Raw genomic sequence first — 22,731 nt, 5'->3', positions numbered from 1 at the left:
ACCGACTTGATATTGATGATTAAATTTGCCACTACGCGAACCAAATATTACAAGCAGCATCAGACCGAATAAATTGCTGATCATTACATTTATTCCAAAGTAAATAAACATATTTCTCATGAACTACGTTTCGGAAGGGGATCGATCAAGGGTAGGCCACCACTGGTGATTCCTGTCATCTTAACGACATTCTTCAAGTGCAAATTGCAAGCACAAATCTTGGTTGACAATGGCTCTCGCAGGTTGGAGAAGTTGACCAGTGAGTGGTGGTCAAGGAGTGGGAAAGAAAGAATATAAACGTCTATAAACTGTGCATCATAAAAATTAGTATGACTACTTGATCTTTTGATTATCAATAATGATCCACTGCAGACCACATGTTTTCCTTCAGCACCCTAGAATTTGATTTATTTCATAGAAAAATAAAGGACAAGGAAATAATAAGCCATATGCCCACAAGATTGATAAAAAATGCGATCAACAGGCACAAAAACACAAAAAAATATGCATCTTGTATATTCAATACATTTTTCAACACAGCAATTTCACCTTGTCTTGATCAAAGTTCGACACGCTACATAATTTGATAAATCATCACAAACATATGGTTGAAAGACAGATAAAAGCTAAAAGCAAGGAATGCTAACTCTCTTCAATAATTTACATAGCCCGAGTATTCTAAAACTAGAGAACAGCAATTTATGGCACTTGAAGAAAATCCTAGAAAAATCTACATTAAGAAAAATGAGAAAAGAATGTATGACTAGCAAAGCTTATGCACACTGTACATCTACAGTCCAGGTCATATTCCTAGGTGACCTTCACTGTTTTTGAACAATTATTATTATCTCTGACTAAATCACATTACACCTTGAACTCTTAAGTATGACACAGAATGGGCTGGGGATTCTATACCCTCAATCATCTCTACCTTTGTAACTGTCTCTCTCTTAACCAAACACTATCTCTCATCCAAATAATTTTATTCAATCAACTATTTCTCTCCTAAATATACCCTAGTCACCAAATTTGGAAGGCAGAGAGAGTCTGTTTCCATGACAGTCATTAATATTCAAGAAACAGGCCCTAGATCCAGAGTAGTACTACTCCTATCATGTTGCACCCACCACCTACCTATTCACTAAGAAAAAAATCTATAAAAAAACACAGAAAGAGAGAACCTAGTAGTCTTAATCCCAAGATGAATAATTATTTTTCCAACAAATCCATTTGCCTAGAAGCTCACTAAATGCTTTACAGAACCATCCAATATAAATTTCAATGACAATTAAAACAGTAAGGTGCATACATCCTTAGATGCCCGCACCATCAGACATTCTCACTCTACACCAAGTGATTTCATTCTTAGTTGATGCCAATGGTACATCAGAAACCAGAAAGTAATAAAATGGAGATCTCCTCAAGTATACCCAAATTAACCATTACTTGGCATCATAAGGAACCAAATCAATCAAATAGATTGTTTTCTCCATATAACTATAACAGCATTCATGAACGTCATTCCATTAAAGGTCAACCTTATCTTCCAGAATTTCAATAAACAAACAAATGGTTTTTCCATAAAAAAGGATGCTTCGGTATGGGCAATAAATATTCAAAAGGATCCTACCCAATCAAAAGAGCTCGAAAAATATGGTAAGGCTTTATGGTCAGACCAAAGTATAGCTCCTAATCATAAAATAAGTAAATTCTCCAGATCCTTCATAAGAACTGCAAGAGCCTCACCATATGCAATATTCAAATATCATTCCTTCTCTATCACTTAAAAGATAATCTATCACCTGGAAGATTTTGCTTCTGGTAGTCCTATAAACTTTCCAGTTTCCAATCATCAAAATGATACTTGATTGATCATAAAGTATAGTGTACATTAACAAAGCAACCTCATAAACAAGTCCCTGATCATATCATACCCAAGTCAACAAAGGAAATCTAACCCATTCCACAATCTTATATGTATACCTTCTTCTCCAAGACCTGAGAGGCAACCTATCCCACACAGATTAAATGGCTTAGTCTATACCCCCCTTTATGATCTATAATAGATAAATAGAAACAAAACAGATGGAGCAGGAATAACAGGGAGGTATATATAAAATAAAATAAAAAAGCAACTTCAAATTTGTATATTTGAGAAGTCGCGTGCTCCTAATTGAAGATGTCGATCCGTTTGTTCCAGATCCACCTAAACATATGATTGAAATGAAACAAAATATTAGGAAAAATATCCACTGCAGCAAATTAAAATATAAAACTCATGAAAATAATCCTTACCAGAAGGTTCTTCGCACTAATAATAGTATCTGTGTCCATGTGGGCCATCACCCCCATAAAAAGATGGATATGGACCTCCACCACCATGCTGCAACATGAATATCACAACACATCACTAATTTTACAATTATAAATGTGAAAAATAAAGATAAGTTAAATAGCATTCACTCACGTCAGAACCATAATAGTCCGGGGGGAACTGTCCTCTGCCAGCACCGGCATAATCTATATATCAAAAAGCATTATCAAGAATACAACCATACAATCAGTAAGTAAGAAAGAAAAATGAGGCAAAGTTTAGACCATGATGTCGAGTTCCGTGAAATACAGATGGATCGGCATAATCAAATGGGGGGCGATATCTATTAGGCTCGATGTAATCAGGTTCAGGGTCCTAAAAAACATACAAATGAAACTAATTAGTATTTTCCAGGTGTCTTTCGGGTTAAAACAAATTTGTATGGGAATACAACAATACACACAAGTAAAAACAAAACAAAACTAAATCTTACAGTCATATAAAATGGGCGTTTGATTCCACGCATATTGTCATCATATAGATATGGATCATCAACATGCCTTCCCATAAAAGGCATGTCAAACTGTCCACCTGGAGAGTAGGGCCTTCTTAGAGGAATAGGCTCACCAGGGCCTCCACCAGGCATACCATAAAACTGCCCTCCTGGAGAGTAGGGCCTTCTTGGAGGAATAGGCTCACCAGGGCCTCCATCAGGGATACCATAAAACTGTCCACCTGGAGAGTAGGGCCTTCTTGGAGGAATAGGCTCAACGGGGCCTCCATCAGGGATACCATAAAACTGTCCACCTGGAGAGTAGGGCCTTCTTGGAGGAATAGGCTCAATGGGGCCTCCGTCAGGGATACCATACCATGCTCTATCATGATAATGTCTAGATGGACCTGCAAAAGGAGCGCCACCTCGACTAGCTGCATAATGCCCGCCCCTCATAGGTCCTGCTTGACATTACAGTAAAATATTTAGATCATTAAAAAAATCACATCAATGCATTAATATATCGTAATTTTGTAAGAGACTACAACTCAAAATATGCTAGAAGCTCAGCAAACGACCTTGTGGACCAAATTGCCGCTGATGGAAACCCGGATGCATACTAAAATCAGGTTCGTCCCAAAAACCCATTCTTCTGATTTGACCGCGCCCCCCATGATGATAGAAACTCCTGCCCCTGCTGAAATTTCCCCTGTTGTTGAAGGGCTGTCTTCCCCGCCCTCGCCCAAAACCCCTTTCTGTAAAAATTGTGTTTGGATAATTCAAATTGATGTCAAAAAGATACGGTTTCAAGTTAATTGGAGGAGAAAGATTTATTTACCGGATCTTGGGTAGGCTTCACTCCTAGCCTGACCAATACGAAGGCCACCACACATGTCGCCCTTGACAGCCTGCGTTTTAGGCAAAGGGTTTGAAAGCCTAGCTCTCAATTTTATCTGAAAAAATTGGCAAAAATTATGAGCTTTATTTAACAAAATAATAAGCCAACCAGATCAGGACAAAACAAAATGAAAATGAATTACTAGATACAAAAGTTAAGCCCAACAGACAGTTATGGTGATGGAAATCAAATTTTCGAGGAAGAAATAGGGGGAAGAGGGAAGGGATGTCAATTAAGTGGAAGTTCCTTTTCAATCCTCTATTATTATTAAAAAAAAAAAAAAAGGCAATTAAAATTAATAGCATTTCAATTTTCCCCATGTTACTGAAAATTCTTTAAAATAAAACACAGCAGCGAAAGCAAAGGAAACAAGAGAATAACTCCTTTAAAATATAAAAAGCACAGTGAAGGCAAAAGATTATATACCTTTGATGTCCCATCTCCCAATTCTGATTTATTTACACCATCAACACAAGCTAAAGCAGCTTCATGTGTAGAAAAATCCACGAATCCGTAATCCTTCCTCTTAGATGTGGACATTTTCCTCGCCAACACAATTTTTACAATCTCACCGTAAGATTTCAGATGCTCCCTCACATGATCTTCGTCCCAGTGAAGAGGTAGACCATTAATAAACACAGACTTCACTTGTGCCATTATCTCTGGGTCTGGTTCACGTATTGGTTCAGCAAAGGCTACCTTAGCAGTTCGCTCGGCATGACCAAAGATGACATCAGGCTTTTGAAGTCTCTTATATGCGAGCATGGCATCAGCATGACAAGAAAACTCAAGGAAAGCAAAACTCCGGCTCAAGCCTTCATGTTGAACATCTGGTACGAGTGTAATGTTTTCAACCCCTTCTACACCATAATCCTTCAGCTTCTGTTTAACCTGTAACCCATATATTCAAAACACATGAGATAACAAACCAGGCTAGTAAAGTATAAGCAACAGAAGAAGAACTACTGGACACTTACAGCTTCTTTTGTCCATGTATTGCAAATATTTCCCAAGAATAATGTGTCATTATCCTCACTAGGTGAAGTGCCACATCGTTTTCCACGTATCTGTAAAAAAAATGGGAGGTCAAACAACAATGCAAGGACTCAGGAGCACAACATCAAGGAAATTAAGAATAAGAACAGAAACGTACAACAGGGTTCTTCATTTCAGACAAAGCTTTCTTTGCATGCTCCTTATTAGCAAACCTCACAACACCATAGCCCTTATTTTTACTTGTTGACGAATTTTTATGCAACCTGACTTCCAGTACCTCCCCAATCCTCTGAAAAGCCTTTTTCAGATCATCCTCTGTAGTATCACGATCCAATCCACCAACAAATATCTCATGCTCTTTCCTAATTCGTCGTTGCTTTGCAATGGCTTCAAATTCCATATGCTCGTCATGCTCTTCATCCAATGTCTCAGTGTCTTCGGGTGGTTCCTCAGGATCTTCTTCTGGGTCTTCTTCTGGATCTTCCTCTGGATCCTCATCCTCAAGCTGCACCCTCTCCTGTTCTCCAAGATCTATCGATTCACCACTCTTTGCCCCTTCAACACCGTAATTTTTGGGATCAACGTCTTTTTGCAGCTGGGCTTGTACTTCTACACTAGAATGCTCTTCATGTCCAATAATGTTTGTTTCCTTTCCTTTTGTGTTTTCTAGATCCTCGTCTTTTAACTCTTCCTTTCCTTTCTCTCCATGTTCTTTTATCTCTTCTTTTTCTTTATCTTCTACTGATTCTTTCAACTCTTCCTTTCCTTTCTCTCCTTCCTGTTCTTTCAGCTCTTCCTTTCCTTTTTCTCCTTCCTGTATCTTAAACTCTTTCGTTTCTTTCTCTCCTTCCTGTTCTTTCATCTCTTCCTTTCCTTCTCCTTCTTCCACTGCTTTAAACTCTTCCATTTCTTTCTTGCTTTTTTTTTTGTCCAACTCTTCTTTTCCGTTCTCTCCTTGTTCTTTCAACTCGTCTGTTCCTTTTTCTCCTTCATGTGCTTTCAACTTGTCCGTTCCTCTCTCTCCCTCATGAGCTTTCAACTCTTCATTTCCTCTCTCTCCCTCCTGTACAGTCAACTCTTCCTCTTTCAATGTTTCCCCTCCCTCCTTCACACTAGTATAATCTTCATTATCGGCCGCAGAAATATTAAGGTCCACAAGGGTGCAACCTGGTCGTTTCAAAGAAATCGAACCATCCTGAGAAACAATTGGTTCAACCTTTACTGTACTGTTTCCCTTTTCAACCAATTCACAAACTTTTTCAACAACAGGTTGATCCACTTCCATCGGCTTCTGTTCCCCCTCTTTTTCAAACTCCATATTATCTGCATCAATGTCATTAACATTTCCAACTTCTTCTATTTTATCTATAACTGTAGTTTCATCAGCTTCTACCTTCAATTTCTCTTCCAAATTCGGAGTGACGGCAACCACTTTTGTTCGCGGTTTCCCCGGTGATTTCCACTTCCCAGATTTTGTAGTGGTAGCACTAGCTAATAATTTCTTCTTCTCTGTTACACAATCAAAGAACATATACTAAAACAAAAAACAATCCTCTATACTACTACGGATCAAAACTAAAAACACGAAAATACCATAATTATGCAATACAAGGGAGTAAATCATCTCATGTATAAATTTTAGGTCTATTTCTTCAGTATTGAGTACGGAGCAACTAAGGCCATGTTTGGATTGACTTATTTGAGCTTATATAACGATATAAGTTTTGTGAGATTGTATGGGAGAACTTATGAAAACAGCTTATGACAATTTTCATAAGCTTTCCAATATAGCTTATTTGAGCTTGATTTCATAATTTCTCCAATATAGCTTATGGCCCTGTTTGGATTGACTTATTTTTGAGCTTATGCAAATAAATAAGCTTTTATGTATTATTCATAAGCTTGTCAAGTTAGTTTATGAAAACACAGCTTAAGAAGATACAAATTCCGTTAGTGAAAACTTATAAATTAACATAAAAGCTTATTTGTTTGCATAAACTAGTTTTCATAAGCTAAAAAATAAGCCAATCCAAACAGTCCCTGTAAAAACAACTTATCGTATATACAAAAACAGTGTAACATTATTTTATCTTTTGCTTTAAAATTAGCGTATGCTAGCTTATACATAAGCGCTTATCATGAATATTTATAGAGATAGACACCAAATTTCAACCTAACAAGTTCATCATAAATTTCACTGCATGAGAAGATTCATTGATTCCTAATTTCATACAAGCTACTACAATTACTTCAGAAAACCAAATCAATACGTCATAGTTGATTTTCATCGAGAGAATTTCAGAAACGAAAGAGAGAGGGAAAAATAAGAACTTACGAGATTGATCTGGATCGGTTGCGGGCGATGCTTCCGTCTTCTTAGCGTTTTTGGGTTTTGAAGGAGGAGTGCGTTTTGCGGCGGGAGATTCTCCGGCGGATTTTCTCGCCGGCGGTGTTTTCTTAGGGGTTGTGGATTTGGAAGATGAATCAGCATTTCGAGTTCTCATGAGGAATATTCAATTGAATGAGATTTGAAGGTGTGTATCCAAAGTGAAGTGAAGGTTACTGGTTTGTTGTACGTTGAGATTTTCTGGAATGAAAAGGAGGTGCGAAGTGAGATAAATAAACCGGATTTGCACACGAAAACGACGTCGTTTCTTTGGTTTGACAAGTATATTAATAGCGTTGACAACATGTTTACATTCACTCTCTTATCTATGAACGTGTTGGACTCCACGCTTTGAAAATACAATCGATAGGTGGGGGAACATACTAGATTTCATCTAAGAGAATGAATCCTTCAAAAAAAAAAAATCTAAGAGAATGAATATTAAAAAGTGAATGTTCTTAATCGTTATCATTTATTCCAATTTATAAAACTTTTAAAGAATTGCAAGACATAGAAAAGGTTAATCTCCTGAAAGATATGGTTCATCGGTGAAGCTAATGTTTGCATCTTCAAGACTCTACTTATATACTTGATGTTTTGCAATTGTTGTTAGAGGATTTTGATGATTGATGTGATTGGAAGTATAGTACAAATTGGAATAAATTGCGTAATGTGGATGATATGAGAAATTGGAATTTCTTACTTGTCTGTTAGATGTTAATATTCAACGTTATGAATTTAGATTGATAGTTTCAGACATGCATATGTGCATGAAAGTTTCATGTGTGTGTGACTATATATATATATATATATATATATATATATATATATATATATATATATATATATATGAGGTCTTTTCTATCTAGTCAGACTTTATGTTTTGTCCCAAGCGGTAACGTGTGGAAAGTGAGGAAAGTCAATTCTCGGAGTTAACGATCGTTGTGCTTGCCAGTTAGACATGTATACGTTTAAGTAGCCTCGTCGGCTTTTTACTAGGTTCTCGATTTTCTCACGTTTGAGGACCTCAAGATGTTTTGCAGTGGATAAATCATTATACATATGAGGTGGGTTTAGGGTAGAGCATTTGACGGGTTTGGTCGATTTCAGGCCAAAAATCACAAAATCGAACATAACCGAATAGGTGAATATCTCAACCATTTCCGACCGTTTGTAGCATCAGATTGGTCGGGTAGTGGTTTGTGTGGTTGAGCGGTTTGGCGGGAGGTTTTGTACGGTTAGTGGTATGTAATAAAAAAAAAACTGAACAAGTGAGGAAAAAAATCCTAACCAAACCCAAACACAGTGATAATCTCGTAATAGTAAAAAACAACAACTTGTGAGTAAAAACTAACCAAAATCTTTCTGAATAAAGAAAATGTCGTAAAAAAAAAAACATCAATAATCAATATACCTTATCAAATCCATAAGCAATTTCAACTATACAACAGTAACGCATATCCCCTTCATCATTGTTTCCAAGTAACTAAAATCATGATTTCTTCAATGAAAAAGTCTGATCTTGGACAGATATGGCAAAACTTTTGTAATAGGTAGTCTTGAATCAAAGGTAGCAAACTTGCTAGATCTAAAGAAAATGGCGCATCTTGAGAGGTGGGGGATGAAACATAATCAAGATTGAGAGATATCATGTTTCGATTTTGAAATCAAGGGACAAAGAAGAGAAAAAGAACAAAAGTTTCAGTATATTTACAAAAGGGGTGGGTGTCATGCGATAATGATCGGTTTAAGAGAAGTGATGATAGACTAGGGGAATTGGAAATTTAAGGGTACTGTGTTTTTATTTTGAGTTTGAGACGAGAGCATGAAGATGGATATCGGAGAAAGTAGGGTTTGAGACTTTAATTTAGTACTAAATGTGTGTTGGTGGTGGAAACGGAGCAATACCAGTAAAATTATATATATATATACTAGGATTATTTTATGTCCATATGTTGTCGGGTTCAGCTAGAGTGGTTTGAGTTTTATCAAAACCGGGCTCGACCATATACACCCACATGGACCTGAATATGTTCACAAGTGGACTTGCTCCAACGGTATGCACCCGACCGTAGCCCAAAACATGCCTCCAGTTTCTACGTGTTCGGTTAGATCTGGTTGTTGTGCTCAACCCTAGGTGGGTTTTTACCCTAATGAATTATAAAAGTGAAAGTATCAAAACATACTCATAAAATATCTTTTGTTTTAGGGGAACTCGCTGAATATCTAACGGGTGATTTTGGAATTGATTGTATATAAATTCTTATTTATGTTTTAATAAAAAAAATGTTCAGTAGCAAGATTGTGTTTTCCTCAACTTGGGAAGGTCACTGATATAATTAATATCTCATCTCATGTTAATTTCATTTTTCATGTATAAGCACTTTCAAAATGTCATCATGGGTCATATCACAATCAAAATCTTGATTTAAGTTTATTCAAAAGGTATATTTTTCAAAAGTATTATTTTTTTTTTTGCTTAAAAAGAGGTATTAAATTTTTTTTTGGAATCACAACAACGATATTTGTTGGAACAAAATTGGATTTGTACAATGTCTGTAAAGCTTTGATAATAACAAAGTATTAAAGAACAATTGGGTGTGCTAATATGTATTTAAGTGTGCAGGAATGTAGATTAAAATTTAAGAAGGCCTAAACATATATATGAGCATCAGAAGCACAATAGAAGCTAAAAGACTTGGTAGTATATCTGAAGGAATGTCAACCAGAAGTCAACATTTTGGATCAGAAGAAGAGTTGCACTCAGAGGCTGTTGCAGATCAGGCTACGAAGGTCATCAGAATCTGAAGAATAGAATACTCTAAAGGACACGTCAGACTTTGCCTTCTTCTGAAGGTGTCACTTTCAGATAGTACAGTTTGTCCTCTTCTGAATCACGTGCTAAGTAAAATTCAAGGACAAAAGAAATGAAACGGATAATTATATTTGCAACAATGGTTTTCAAATGTCTTTTTAAACGCCATTAACCTTATCAGACAACATTCCAACGTCTTTGATTTGATGTTTCTCAACGACTCTTAATGTGCAGGAACTCTCCAACGTCTCTCATTATCCTTGCATATACAAGGAGCTGAAGACTTGAAAAACTTAACAAGACTCTACAATTTTAAATTGTGCTCTTACTTTGTCAAATTCAAAAACGCACAAACACTTAAGAATTTCTCACTAAGTTCATATCTTAGAAATTCCAGATCTTTAGAGTCTACTCCATTTTGTAATTGTTTACTCCTCTGATTGTATATCAAGTGTGAAAACCAAACAATATTTTATTTGATTAAGTTAGATTGCATAAGTCTCTTTCAGTTGTGATTGAGCATTTAAAAGTCTCTTGCTTGTGTGCTTGAGCATTTGTAATAAGTAGTGATCATGGTGAAATCCCTTAAAGGTGACTAGACTACTATCGGTTTGTGAGATGAACTAGTGTAAATTCATGTGTGTTTGTCTATCTCTCTCTCTCTCTCTCTCTCTCTCTCTCTCTCTCTCTCTCTCTCTATATATATATATATATATATATATATATATATATATATATATATATATATCTTTTTGTTTGTTTTTATCCACTCCATTCATACTCTGAACCCTGTTCAGACTCTAAACTTGCGAAACACTTAGAAAAAGTTTGAAACATTCAACACAGTTCAACCCCACTGCATTTAGGATTGTCCGCTGACCCCATAAACTAGCATGAGTTCTTTCAGCGTGTTTTGTCCTTACCAACACACTTTCAAGGAAACTTTTCATAAGGCCACCTGTCCAAATATTACTCCAAGGTAAGCACGACTATGGAGTTCTTATCCACTGGGCTACTGAAAATAAAAGCATATTGTTGAAAATAAAAGCATCCATTGGGCTACTGAAAATGTAGGCCTTTTTACCATTAGACCAAGTGAAATGAGCACCTCCAGCAAACAGATGCAACAAATCATCATAATTAGACCAAGAAAATAATTCATTCGTAGAAAGCTTAGCAGGTGTTCATGAGCCACTGAGATAGTGTTAAAGTCATCAAATAAGCACCAAAGGATATGATGAAGAATTGACAACTACTTCACATAAGTTTTATCCTAACATAACAGGTGGAGGCATATATTGTGTAATACCCCACTGCTTTTAGTATTGTCGGCTGACCCTATAAACTAGCATGAGTTCTTTCAGCGTGTTTTGTCCTCAGCCACACACTTTCAGGGAAACTTCCCATAAGGTCACCTGTCTAAATATTACTCCAAGGAAAGCACGACTATGGAGTTCTTATCCATTGGGCTATTGAAAATAAAGGCATCTTGTTGGTATAAATAGCAACAATCAATCAATATAGGCCTTTTTACACTTGTATAGTTCTATGCCTACACGACATCAGGATCCCTCTCATTCTGATGTGATTTGGTTCATTCATTCACATGCCCCTTGCCTAGAATCATGTCAGGAACTGCTCATTGCACATGTCACATGCACTGGCGACCATTCCTCGCCCTCTTCAACCTTAGGCGTCATGGATTTAAGTCATTTCAAAGATCGAACTATTATTAGATAAAGTAAAAAAAACAAATTGATCATGAGAAGCAATGATGGTAGGATTTAAAGAAACTCAACATAAACACCTGAGGTTATTTCCATTGTTCATAGAGAATAATTTTAAGCCTAAAATATTCAACCAAAAACTAGAGAAAGAAGAAAAATTTATCCATGTTTTTGCAATCAAAATAACACAGGTCATATAAGTAGTAATAAGCCTATTCAGTGCTAAAAGTGGGTGTTGAGAATACCCCTTGTGCTCCAAAAGCTGCATCTCATTTAAAAGGTTTGGATGTACCAACCTTTAACCTGGTTTAATATTTCTTTTTATTAACCAAAGTTGGCACTTTTTGTTTCTTATTCGTGTTTCTTAAGGTTACTAAATGAAAACCTAGAGTTGTTCAACTGGTTCCTTTTCTAGTTCACTTAGTAATCTAGCTTCAACCTCTTCGTTTTCTAAAATGTTTGCCCAAGTCTCATTGAGAAAAGCCGTATCTTTTTGTACTATATTTGTATATTCTCATTTTGAATTGTCTCTTCGTTAAGCATGTTTCCTTCTTCGTAATTTAGTTGTATTGTATGATATTCATAAACTCCGAGCCTTGAGAGTTAGTTTCATCATTTTGCACTTGAGTTTTACTGTTGTCTGGCAACCTAAAGCTATTATCACTAACTACTTGCATCACTTAAGCATGTTATAAAGGGTGATTATTAGTAACCATCTGCTTAGAAACATCAATTTTAGTTTTTTCGGATACACGAGTGTTGTCTCACTTGCTTTTTTCACCGCCTTTTAAACTATAATCTTCAAGATCAATGAACTTTGGTTCATTCCTTCATTCCTTCTTACTATCAAAAGTTTAGACAAACTGCTTTTCAGGTTATTTCCCTAGTCTTCTCCTAAATGATTGTTCTTTTTCCACAAGATTTACTTTCTTACAATTTTATATATAATTACTTATGCTCTTGTAATAAATTAAAAAGTCAGGCAAATTCCCATAGTAAAGTTCCAAAAAAAATTTAAGCAAACACTACATCTTCAACTAAAACTTTAAATCTCAAAGGTTGATTTAAATCCATATCTAATAGAACCTTGACAAATAGGCCAAATGTTTTATCAGACATAAACTTTGTTGTAGCCGAGTTAGCACAAAGGGAGTACCTATACTACTTGCAATAACAAATACGATTTTAGGGCACTAGTGCTCCTAAAGCAAACCATAAAAATGTACCTATATGCGTGCTTATGAGTGCTGCTGCTGCTCAAGGTTAAAGTCATTTGTCCATTGATTAGCTTCAAGATTCCATGGCTTAAATTTCACTATGCAGTAAATCTAAACATTTTATCATCATTTGGAGAGGAAAAAGATAACTCATAAAATCTCGTTTCAAGAGAAGTCACTCCCCATCTACCCAAATATTTCCGCACGGGAGAAAGTTTGCTCCACAAGACAACAAAAGTCAAATGCGCATCACCATTAGTTCATTATACCTGCACAAAGGGTAAAAACACACGTAATCTGAGAAACTGTAATTTATTTTCTCTTTCGATGTTTTCACTTTACACATTGCATTGATACCCCAATTCAAATATCACAAACAACAAAAGTGCAAAAATTTGAAAAACTATACATTGTCCAAAACACAATAATACGTACAAAAGATTATCTACCATAAAAAATTATAAAAATATATAAAAAAAATAATTTTAAATAATATAAATCATACCATCAATTAGTAAAAATGAATGAATGATTAAAAAAAAATGTAAAAAGTGTAAAAACTTCCTCTTTCCCTAAAAAAAATAAATAAACTTCCTCTTCTACGAAAATCACATCAATTAAATCAATCAACCAACCATTAATCATTAAAGTTTGACGTTCTCAACATCTCTATGATCCTAAGAGTGATTCTCCCTACCTTATATTCTTAAACATCATATTTTTTTAGAACAGATTAATTACTATCTATTCATAAACATCAATTTTATTTATTAAATAAAATATTGAAAAAAAATAGAAAAATGGATAATATGATTGGGCCATGGCTCGTGGCAACCTGGCCTAGTACGATAACATTACCCCACACCAACCTATCCATACATGATGATAATTTCCAACCGACGCAGCCAGACAAATACACACAATCATAATCGTCACTACACACCTCACCCCTCTTCTTATGCTTATATATATATATTAACATTTCTTTTTCTTTTTCCTATTTTCCCGCATCCATCTTTAACAAAAGGCGCCTCTTCTATCTCTAGGGTTCTCTCTCTCTCTCTCTCTTTCTCTCTGCGCGAACCAAATCAATTTTAACTAATCTTTTCGTTCTTCAGATTAACACTTTCTTCGGTTCTGTTTATAAATCTGAATGTTGTTGGATCTATCTATCTGAGAAATTTAACATGATGAAGCGAGCAAGGAAATCTAATAGGGTTTCGTGGGCTTCTCCTGCTAATCTATGTCAGGTAATTCATCATTTCTTCAATTAACCACAATTTCTACTAATTTATTCGATTTTTTATATATGTTTTTCATGATTCAATCACTTTCATACTTTTTTTTTTTTTTTTTTTTTTTTTACGATTTAGTTTTCAATCTTTTTCCCTGACATTTTATGCAATTACAGCTATTGGAGAGACAGGGGACACTGCTTTCATATATATAATCATATTAAATAACAAATTAAAAATAATTTTTTTTATTTTTTAATTATTATAAATGGGACCTGATACTGACACTACAAAGCAAGATGCGAACTTTGACCCTTCAGGGAAGCAAACTCCATGCATTAATTAATAATTAACAATAATAAAAGAAGAAATAGATCTTAAAAGTCATTCATATAAAATTATAGTAAGTAATTTAATATACATTGATTACAGTAAATTCAGAAAATCAGAGTATTTATGATGGTGTTTAAAAAAGTAACTTTAAATTAAATCCTGCATTTTAATTAATGAAACTTGTAGATATGAGAAATGAGGAAGGGTAAATATTTGTTTAAAGTGAGGATGATCTTTGTTGGTGATAGTGTCTGGGTGCATCAGAGTTGTTGTTTAAAAAAGTAACTTAAGATAACTGCTACAATTGAAATAGTTTGTAATATACCCTTATAAATCACGAAAACTCGTTAAGAACTGAAAATTCAATACCAGTTCATCACTAATAGTAAAAAGTCATTGCTTAGTCATAATCAATATAAGGCATAACCAAGAACAATTAATCACTAACAATGATTAGCATAATGATATGCAATACCTAGCATTGGAAAGTGCTCTGAGATAGTTCTGAGAAATGTTGAAACAGAGATGTTAAGTGTGTCTGGGCGAAGTGATGGGAGTTGGGAAAGAAGGCCCGACTTTAAGATGGCAAGAATCATATGAAATTTCACGAGTCTCCCTAATAAATGGAAGAAAATCAAAGCATTGGTCGAGCAAGACAAGGATTTCGGCCTTATTGACTGTAGTTGATTGTCATACTCGAGAGTCATGCATGTTCATGCAGCTTCGACTCAAACTCTTATGAGTTGACCTAAATAACATATCAAATAATCGTTTAACATTAATGTTCCATAACAAATTAAACCACAATATATATAGGGATGACTTTATTTCATGGAGAGTAAACATTGCCTTATTCACGTGAAGAATGATCGGGAAAGCACCAAGCAGTACTGCAACACAAAGACATAGAAGAAAGTCAGACGAACTAATGGAATAATTTAAGACGAGTTCGTGCAGTGTAGCAAAGTTTCACGAACAATCTTGTTGCTAAGTTGTGATTGTTCATTGGATGTTGTCGGACAATCACCATAAACAATAAGACGAGGTAGGTGGCCAAGCAACTTTGCTTGGCAAGAAAGCATTAGGAGGGAACAAATATGTAGAAGCCCTATCGTGAAACACGGTCGATTTACAAGTTTTGGTGTTTGGGTTTTTCTTTTTCCCGAAATTGGCTCATTCATACACAAACTTGTGATTTTGAGGAGTTTTATTGATTCCTTGAATTCAATCGAGTTTGCTCAAAAATGGGTTTGTATTCAATTCTACTCAATTTCCCTATCTATAAACGTAAACTCATGCGAGTCTCTGAGTCAAACTTCTATCAAGATTTGATCTCGATCTTTATTCATACAATGCCAAAATCAAGTGCAACCCATTACACTTGTGAATTCACGCTATGCCAAAATAGGTTTGTATTCAATTCAACTGATTTCCCTTCCTGTAAAAGTAAACTCAGGTGAGTCTCTAAATCAAGTTGGCAATTTGACAGTCATGCTATAATTTCTATAAGGAATTGATCTCGATCTTGATTCCTACAATGCCCAAATCAAGTGCAACCCTATGACGCTTACACTTGTTGAATGTTACATCACACTATGCTAAAATGGGTTTGTATTCAATTCAACTCGATTTTCTTATTTGTAAAAGTAAATTCGGGTGAGTCTTCGAGTCAAGTCGACAATTTGACAACCATGTTATAACTTCTATCTGAACTTGATCTCAATCTTTATTCCTACAATGCTAAAGTCAAGTGCAACCCCATGAGTGTTGCACTCGTTGATTGCTCAATCGCGGAATGCCAGTATAAATGTGTTATTTGTTGCTATTGGCTTCTACAATGCATTGATTAGGGCGATCTTTGATGATAATATTAAAAAATTCAATCAAATGTTTTTCCTTCTTTAGATATCCACCCTTTTCAAAAGAGAGTATTAAAAAAACTCAATCAAATGTTTTTCCTTCTTTAGATATCCACCCTTTTCAAAAGAAAGTATTAAAAAAAAACAAGGGAAATGCTAACAAGTGCCCTTAGGATATTTGTTAAGAGGTTTAAAATGGAAACTTTACCTTGGAAATTGTGCATTCAATTTATTAACAACAAAAAATAACTTTTTCTACTTTAATTTCATCAATCATTTCTAATTTTGAATCCAAAAAACAAGTTATTTTGTTGTAAATAGAGTTGAACTCTTTTGAAACCATGTCTTTGAAAAATTGTTTTGAAACACGGGCTAGTCATTAAACAAGTGAAGACATTGGTTCACTTGTGATTTAGGCTCTATTTAGTAAAAATAACGGATAGCTGAGAGCGGATAAACTACTAGATTGAATTTGTAGCGTTTGATAAAATTAGTAGTTAAACTAGTTCATGAATATGAAATGACATAAAAAAGATATTTTAAATTAATATTTATATTTTTCATAAAAAAAATTAATGTTTTTTTTTCCAGTAAGATACCAAGGCAAAAATTGAAAAAAAATGATAAGCTACAAGCTCAAATGCTACTTGAAGTAGCTTATCATAAAACGCTATAAGCTAGCAAAAAGGAAAGCTATAAGCTTGGAGAATTTTTTTTTATCAAACATGCCTATTTTTGTCATATGAGCTTACAAGCTATAAACTAAATACTAAAAATCCAAAAATTTGTCTTGCAAACATAGTCTAGTCATTTTGAATAGTAATACTTAAGTATATATTTTTATAAGGACAACATATATATGGTTGTGCATAGACAAAGACGTAGATTGTGAACAAACATGCAGAGAAGCCTTTGGGGTGAAATAGTGTCATTTAGCAAGTTTTGGTTTCTGATTTTGTGACCTCAAAATTGCTCACTAAGGTATAAACTCATGTGATTTTGAGCCGAGTTTGAATGAATCTTAAAAAACTCAACTGAGTTTTCTAAATATTTATACCTTAGTTAGCAATTTGGAGGTGGTCACAAAATCAGACCCAAAGGCTTCTCTGCATGTTTATTCCCAATCTACGTCTTTGTCTATGCACAACTATATAGTTGTTATCCTTATAAACATATATATTTAAATATATTTCCCTACTTAGAGACGTAAACTCAGATGAGTCTACGAGTCAAGATGTTGACATTCATGCATGACAAGCGACATAACAATGGATTCGATGTTGAATTTTGAGAAATAAAAGCAATTTATTATGGAGAGGAAAACAAAAAAGAAAATGCCATTCCACGTAATGCGAATTTTAGAAACAATATCACAAACATTACACCAGTCTTGTGTGTATAATTTGGCGAAACAAAAATGAAGTACAAGTAAAGCAACAACGATAATTAGTGATATCCATCAAAATGCCTTTGATAGTGTAATTTATTGAAAGATACATGTTCAAGGCATTATATCATGTCAATTTCTTTTTTGTTATATAAGTTCTAGTTGGTGTTTGATAGGCAAGATGCTACAGAAATAATAAAAGTCATTATATATATATTCACATATTTGTATATATGCATATGACTAAGCCCTATGATCGCGCAAAACCTAGTGGGACCCAATTACTGATCAAACCCTTGGATTACCGAGAAAATTGTCCGATCTTACTGATCCAACGTGCAAGTATTTGTGACCTCGCTAGGTTGTGTGTCAAACTGTGGTCAATCCCCAAGCTCTGAAGATCGTAAAATCATACGATCTTACATTAGATTGAAAATTTGACTGCTGTGTTCATATTGAAAGACTTATTACATAGTTGCCATTGGAACTGCTAATTTCGATTTATCTATGTTCATATTTGTTGACGTCTTGGGTAATTAGCTCCTATACGGTGAAAGCATTTTTCTCGTAAAATGATCAGGATGAGCAATCCAGCAAATGTTCTAATCCTGTTGTTGAAAAATACCCGGCTGAAAGCAAAGAGGGCATACTCTGATTATGGAAGAAGGCATGACTCTGAAATAAGCCCACGCATACTGAGTTTTGGCACAAAACATCGTTGTTTTGGTGTGTTATGCGCATCTTCCGTTAATACCATTATTTATGATGAAATATATTGAGGGATTGGACTGTTGGGGATTTGAAGTTTGTGGGATGAAGAAAGGGAATTAGGGAGCAGTGTTGTCTATAGCATTTCAATTGGTCAAAAGGCTACTATTATAGTATAGGTGCATAGCTGAGCGGAGCATAGCTTGGGCACTCCTGAATGGTCACTGGTGAGCACTTGAACTTAGTAGTCTGGAGGGTTGGATTGCAGTAGTTAGTGTTGCAGATACCCTTACAGTGCATAGACCTGGCTACAAGTATCAGATACGTTTGTTGTTGTTTTTCTTTTCTTCTTGGAAAATATAGGATACAATTCCTTAAGGCTATGCATATAAAAGATATGAAATTCACAAAATACAATAAATATATCATTGTAAGTCAGAAGTCCAAATTTCAAACGAAAACATACCTCTGAAACATCAGTATTGCATATCCCGTTTACTGATGAATCAATGTGATATAAATTGTATCTGTTGCAATTAATGAGTGAGCTTTAGCATTCAACGTAAACTATTGTATTAAGAGCATGTCGGGATTCATGTATTTTTTAAAAAGGGTCGCTGATTATGAGCTGGCACATGTTTATGGCGTTTCAGAGTATGTTGGTGTTTCGGTCAAACACGTCATGGGAGGCAAAATGCCGTATGGTGCATCTTAGCAGACAGATCCTTCTAGCTGCTATTATTCTTTCTCCTCTATCTCTCTTAAACATAAAAAAGCCCCCATACTCCTTACATCCATGTCTAGTAGCTCTTTTAGTATCCATGATATTGCCGAAAACAACTAATGTCTATCTGTTCTGTCTTACCTTCTGCAGCAGCAACATGCTGAAAATTGTGTATTTGGTCCTCTGCTCTTCATATCCATGTGCATAATTATGTGTCTAATTTAGTCTGTTTCATGTGCTTTGTCTATTAAGTGTTAAATAGTAGTATTTGCTAGCAGGGAATTTCTTATCTTAGGATTTGTAGATAGAATCTTAATGTATAGATATGTAGTCTTGTATACTTCCATTCAAACCTATTTGTGATATACACTTTCTCTTTTAGCACTAATACTAATTTATATGGCCTAACAGGTCAAATTGTTCTTGTCCGAAGATTACCCGTCAAAAGTTGGCCTGAATTTACAAGACAGTCTTGAAGCAAAGGCGTCATCAATGTTGTGTTCTAGTACTAATGAATCTATTGATTTACCTCCTGGGTTCGAAAGCGGTCATTTCCCTAACCAATCAAAGGTTCAATTCTCCCACATTCCTAAGATAAAATGGGAATGCCCTCTGCCGGTAATTTTCTGCTGCTTGTTATTTACCACAACCCTTTGTTAGCAATATGTATTTCACATTGTAATTCTTTTGTTAAACTATTACATTTCATACTCTGCTTTCTTTAACTGGTTGTTTCAGATTCTTTTGTCACTATGTTGATTACTTTACTCTTCAATACAGTTTGTGTTCAGTCCTAATTGGCTAGTTGCAGCTGGGCAAGAAAGTAGGGAGAAAGAGGTTCAGAAGCTGAGAGAAATAAGAGTGCTTGAAGCAGTTTATCCCCGACCCTCTGCCATTCCTCCTAGGTAAAATGTTGAATATTTAAGAAAGCCTTGTGTTGTTTCATTTTCTGTTAGTAACATTGTTGACTTGCGTTTGGGTATGTAGCCCTTCTGTTTCTTTGGATGTAGAAGAGGAAGAATATGATGATAACAGTACTCCTCTCATCCCAATCATTCCCATCGAGGAGGAAGAGTCTATGACTAATTTGCCTAAATTAGCAGCAGCAGTGAACACTCATCCCAATGTTCAGCCACAGAATTTGCATCAATACATGCCGGCAACAACTTCCAATAGTTCAGACCGTAATTCCCCCCGTACTGTCTCCTCAGATGCTCGTCTAATGCCCTTAGCAGGGGTATCTTCTAGTTTGGAAGCTGACGCAGCTGCAGCCTCTGAAGTTGTGGCGGCCATCTTGAAGAGTAATGAGCAAGCAGGCTTAATTGATATGGATCTACTCGTAAAAATTTTAAATGACCCAAAAATGATTGAGAATTTGATCAATGAGCATGGAGTTGCCGCCACCACTGCAAGTTCGTCCTCAAATTCCATGGTTACACTCACTTCTGGATTGAAAGCTGCTACTCCTTCAGTTCCTTTGTTTACATCTACACTCGATGTGGCAGCTTCTAGGAACTCACACACTAGTTCTGTGGGTTTTTCTGGGTTGAAGCCTGCAATTCCATCAGTTTCATCTTTCAATCCTACATCTGGTAAGCCAACTACTCTGTTTGCTCCTGCAATTCCATCGTATTCAATCGTGTCTTCTGCACATGATAAGCCAGCAACTGCGTCAGATCCATTGTCTAGGCCAGTATCCAGTAAACCAATATCCCCCTCTGTTTTTATGTCCACACCTACATCTGAACCTCATATGCCAAGACCTGTCAACAATAATTTTCACATGTCAAGTCCAATGTCAACTGCATTACATACTCAGCCTCAGCCAGATTCATTTCTGGCATCTGGGGTGAAGCGATCTGCATCTTTCACTTTTTCTTCTAGTGAACAAAGCACAGTTCCATTGCCTCCTTCTGGGAACTTGCATACTGTTTTGAACAATACACAACCCATTGCTAGTACAAAGCCTTATCAAACAAGTTCAGGTTCAGCATCTGCTGTAAAGGATGCTAACTATTATAAAAACCTCATTAGGCAACATGGTGCAGATGGGCAAGATAAGCTGGACTCACAAATAGGTAGCCGTCATAGTAACTTCCAAGATATGAAATTGGCACATAACAATAATCAAGGGGAAGTCAAATACAAAAGCAAGAAACAATGCATTTACTTTAATAGCTCGAGGGGGTGCAGGAATGGTTCCGATTGCCCCTTTCAGCATGATGTTTCAGCTGAGTCGGGAGCTGGTAACTTCCTAGGGGGGCAGAGTGCTAAAAGATTTAAGTTGTGAAATTTAGGAGAGTGCATAATTCTAAGCAGCAATTTTCAATGGTAAAAACTATAAATCTTTTTTAAACCCTGTAAAGAACATGGAAACTGAGAGTAGGTTGAAGCAGTACAGGGAGTGGGAGCATGAGTGCAAAAATTGCTTAAGTTTTTGTGGTTGTGGTCTGGAATTGGTGGCCAGTTTTGGTATGATTGTGGGTCCTACAATTGGGTCCAAGATTTTGATACTTTTGACATGTCTGTTGGTTCCTTAAACCGACAGTTAGTGTGTTTTAGACAAATTGGTATTTTCTATTTTTGCAGTTTGGTGAGACTGTGCAGCCTGGATCTAGTGAAGTGGTGGTCCATCCATGGAGTACATTGGCCAATGGGTACTCATCCATAATTTTCATAGCACTACAAGAAAAAACTATACTGAAAAAAATAATTAAAACAAGGCAAGAATTTAATTTTTTTGAAAATTATAACCTTATACTGATCAAATAAAATAGATTAATATGGGATGAATAATTTATTAACATTGAAGTTTTTGAAAATTTGCTGCACCGGGCACATACTGTGAGCTGTAACAGCAAAGTACTGATACTAAGCATGTTAATATGAAATTTAGTACTAGTTTGAGACAGTAATTTAAGTATACAACATTGAATATATATTCACTCTATTTGAGAGTGAGAGTCATTGGAAAAAGAGATACAAAAGAAAGATAAAAAATTGTGAGATATGATGAGTCGGTTAACAAAATATGATATATAGATTCAGATAAGAAAGGTAAAAATGCAAACAGAAAAAAGATTAAGAAAACTAGTATTATAGCAAAAACTGTAATGTTAGAGAACTAGTTTGTGACTAGAAAAACATGAAAACAGAAGATTAAATTAATTAATGGAAAAATACATGGCAAATGAAAATTAACATGAGAAGTTACATTTTAGCATTTTGTTATGATTTGAATGTTAATGTCTTTTATGATAATTTGAGTTTTAATTAAAGCTGGATATATTTTTAGTAACTTTCCCCTTCAAAAATTTGATTTTTTTAAGGGAGCATAAAAAATTTGTTCTCGAGATTAAGGGGTGTGTTTGTTTCAACTTTTAAAAAAAAGATTTTGGGTTAAAAGAAGCTAGAGATTTTTTTAGAGATTTAAAAAAAAAAATTGAAGCTATTTCTGTTTGTTAACTATCATAATTTTTTTTAAAGATTTGAAACTCTTACAATTATAGAAAAAAAAATAGATTTTGAAAAAGCTACTAGGAATAACTTTTCATTTTGAGGCTAAAAATGTTTTTTTTTTTAGTAAAATGGATTTTTTAAAAATCTAAAACAAATACTACATAAAAAATTGATTTTGTT

General features: G+C 35.1%; 2 protein-coding genes across 3 annotated transcripts; one reads left to right on the top strand and one right to left on the bottom strand.

The window, feature by feature from the left end:
* Positions 1 to 1,842: 1,842 nt before the first annotated feature.
* Positions 1,843 to 7,290, bottom strand: LOC146900720 (uncharacterized). Its single transcript, XM_085739029.1, has 11 exons — positions 7,037 to 7,290; positions 4,859 to 6,210; positions 4,683 to 4,772; positions 4,132 to 4,596; positions 3,646 to 3,760; positions 3,386 to 3,562; positions 2,808 to 3,268; positions 2,599 to 2,689; positions 2,468 to 2,520; positions 2,296 to 2,383; positions 1,843 to 2,206 (listed from the first exon to the last, which is right to left on the bottom strand). Exons 1-10 carry the CDS (start codon positions 7,203 to 7,205, stop codon positions 2,312 to 2,314), a joined length of 3,045 nt encoding a protein of 1,014 aa, XP_085595155.1. The 5' UTR covers positions 7,206 to 7,290; the 3' UTR covers positions 1,843 to 2,206; positions 2,296 to 2,311.
* Positions 7,291 to 13,845: 6,555 nt separating this feature from the next.
* Positions 13,846 to 21,689, top strand: LOC146900719 (zinc finger CCCH domain-containing protein 6-like). Of its 2 annotated transcripts, none has more exons than XM_085739030.1 (4): positions 13,846 to 14,096; positions 19,504 to 19,710; positions 19,873 to 19,997; positions 20,080 to 21,689. In XM_085739030.1, the coding sequence occupies exons 1-4, from the start codon at positions 14,034 to 14,036 to the stop codon at positions 21,380 to 21,382; spliced, it is 1,698 nt and encodes a 565-aa protein (XP_085595156.1). In that variant the 5' UTR covers positions 13,846 to 14,033; the 3' UTR covers positions 21,383 to 21,689. The 2 variants fall into 2 exon arrangements, with proteins under 2 accessions (XP_085595156.1, XP_085595157.1); XM_085739031.1 differs by lacking the exon at positions 13,846 to 14,096 and adding an exon at positions 18,453 to 18,595.
* The last annotated feature ends 1,042 nt before the right edge of the window (positions 21,690 to 22,731 follow it).

The sequence above is a fragment of the Medicago sativa genome, chromosome 8 (genome assembly GCF_051527215.1).
Source record: "Medicago sativa cultivar Bolivia chromosome 8, Bolivia_mono, whole genome shotgun sequence".
Taxonomy (NCBI): Eukaryota; Viridiplantae; Streptophyta; class Magnoliopsida; order Fabales; family Fabaceae; genus Medicago; species Medicago sativa.
Note: the sequence above shows the minus strand (reverse complement) of the source record. Positions and strands in the feature narration are given on the sequence as shown.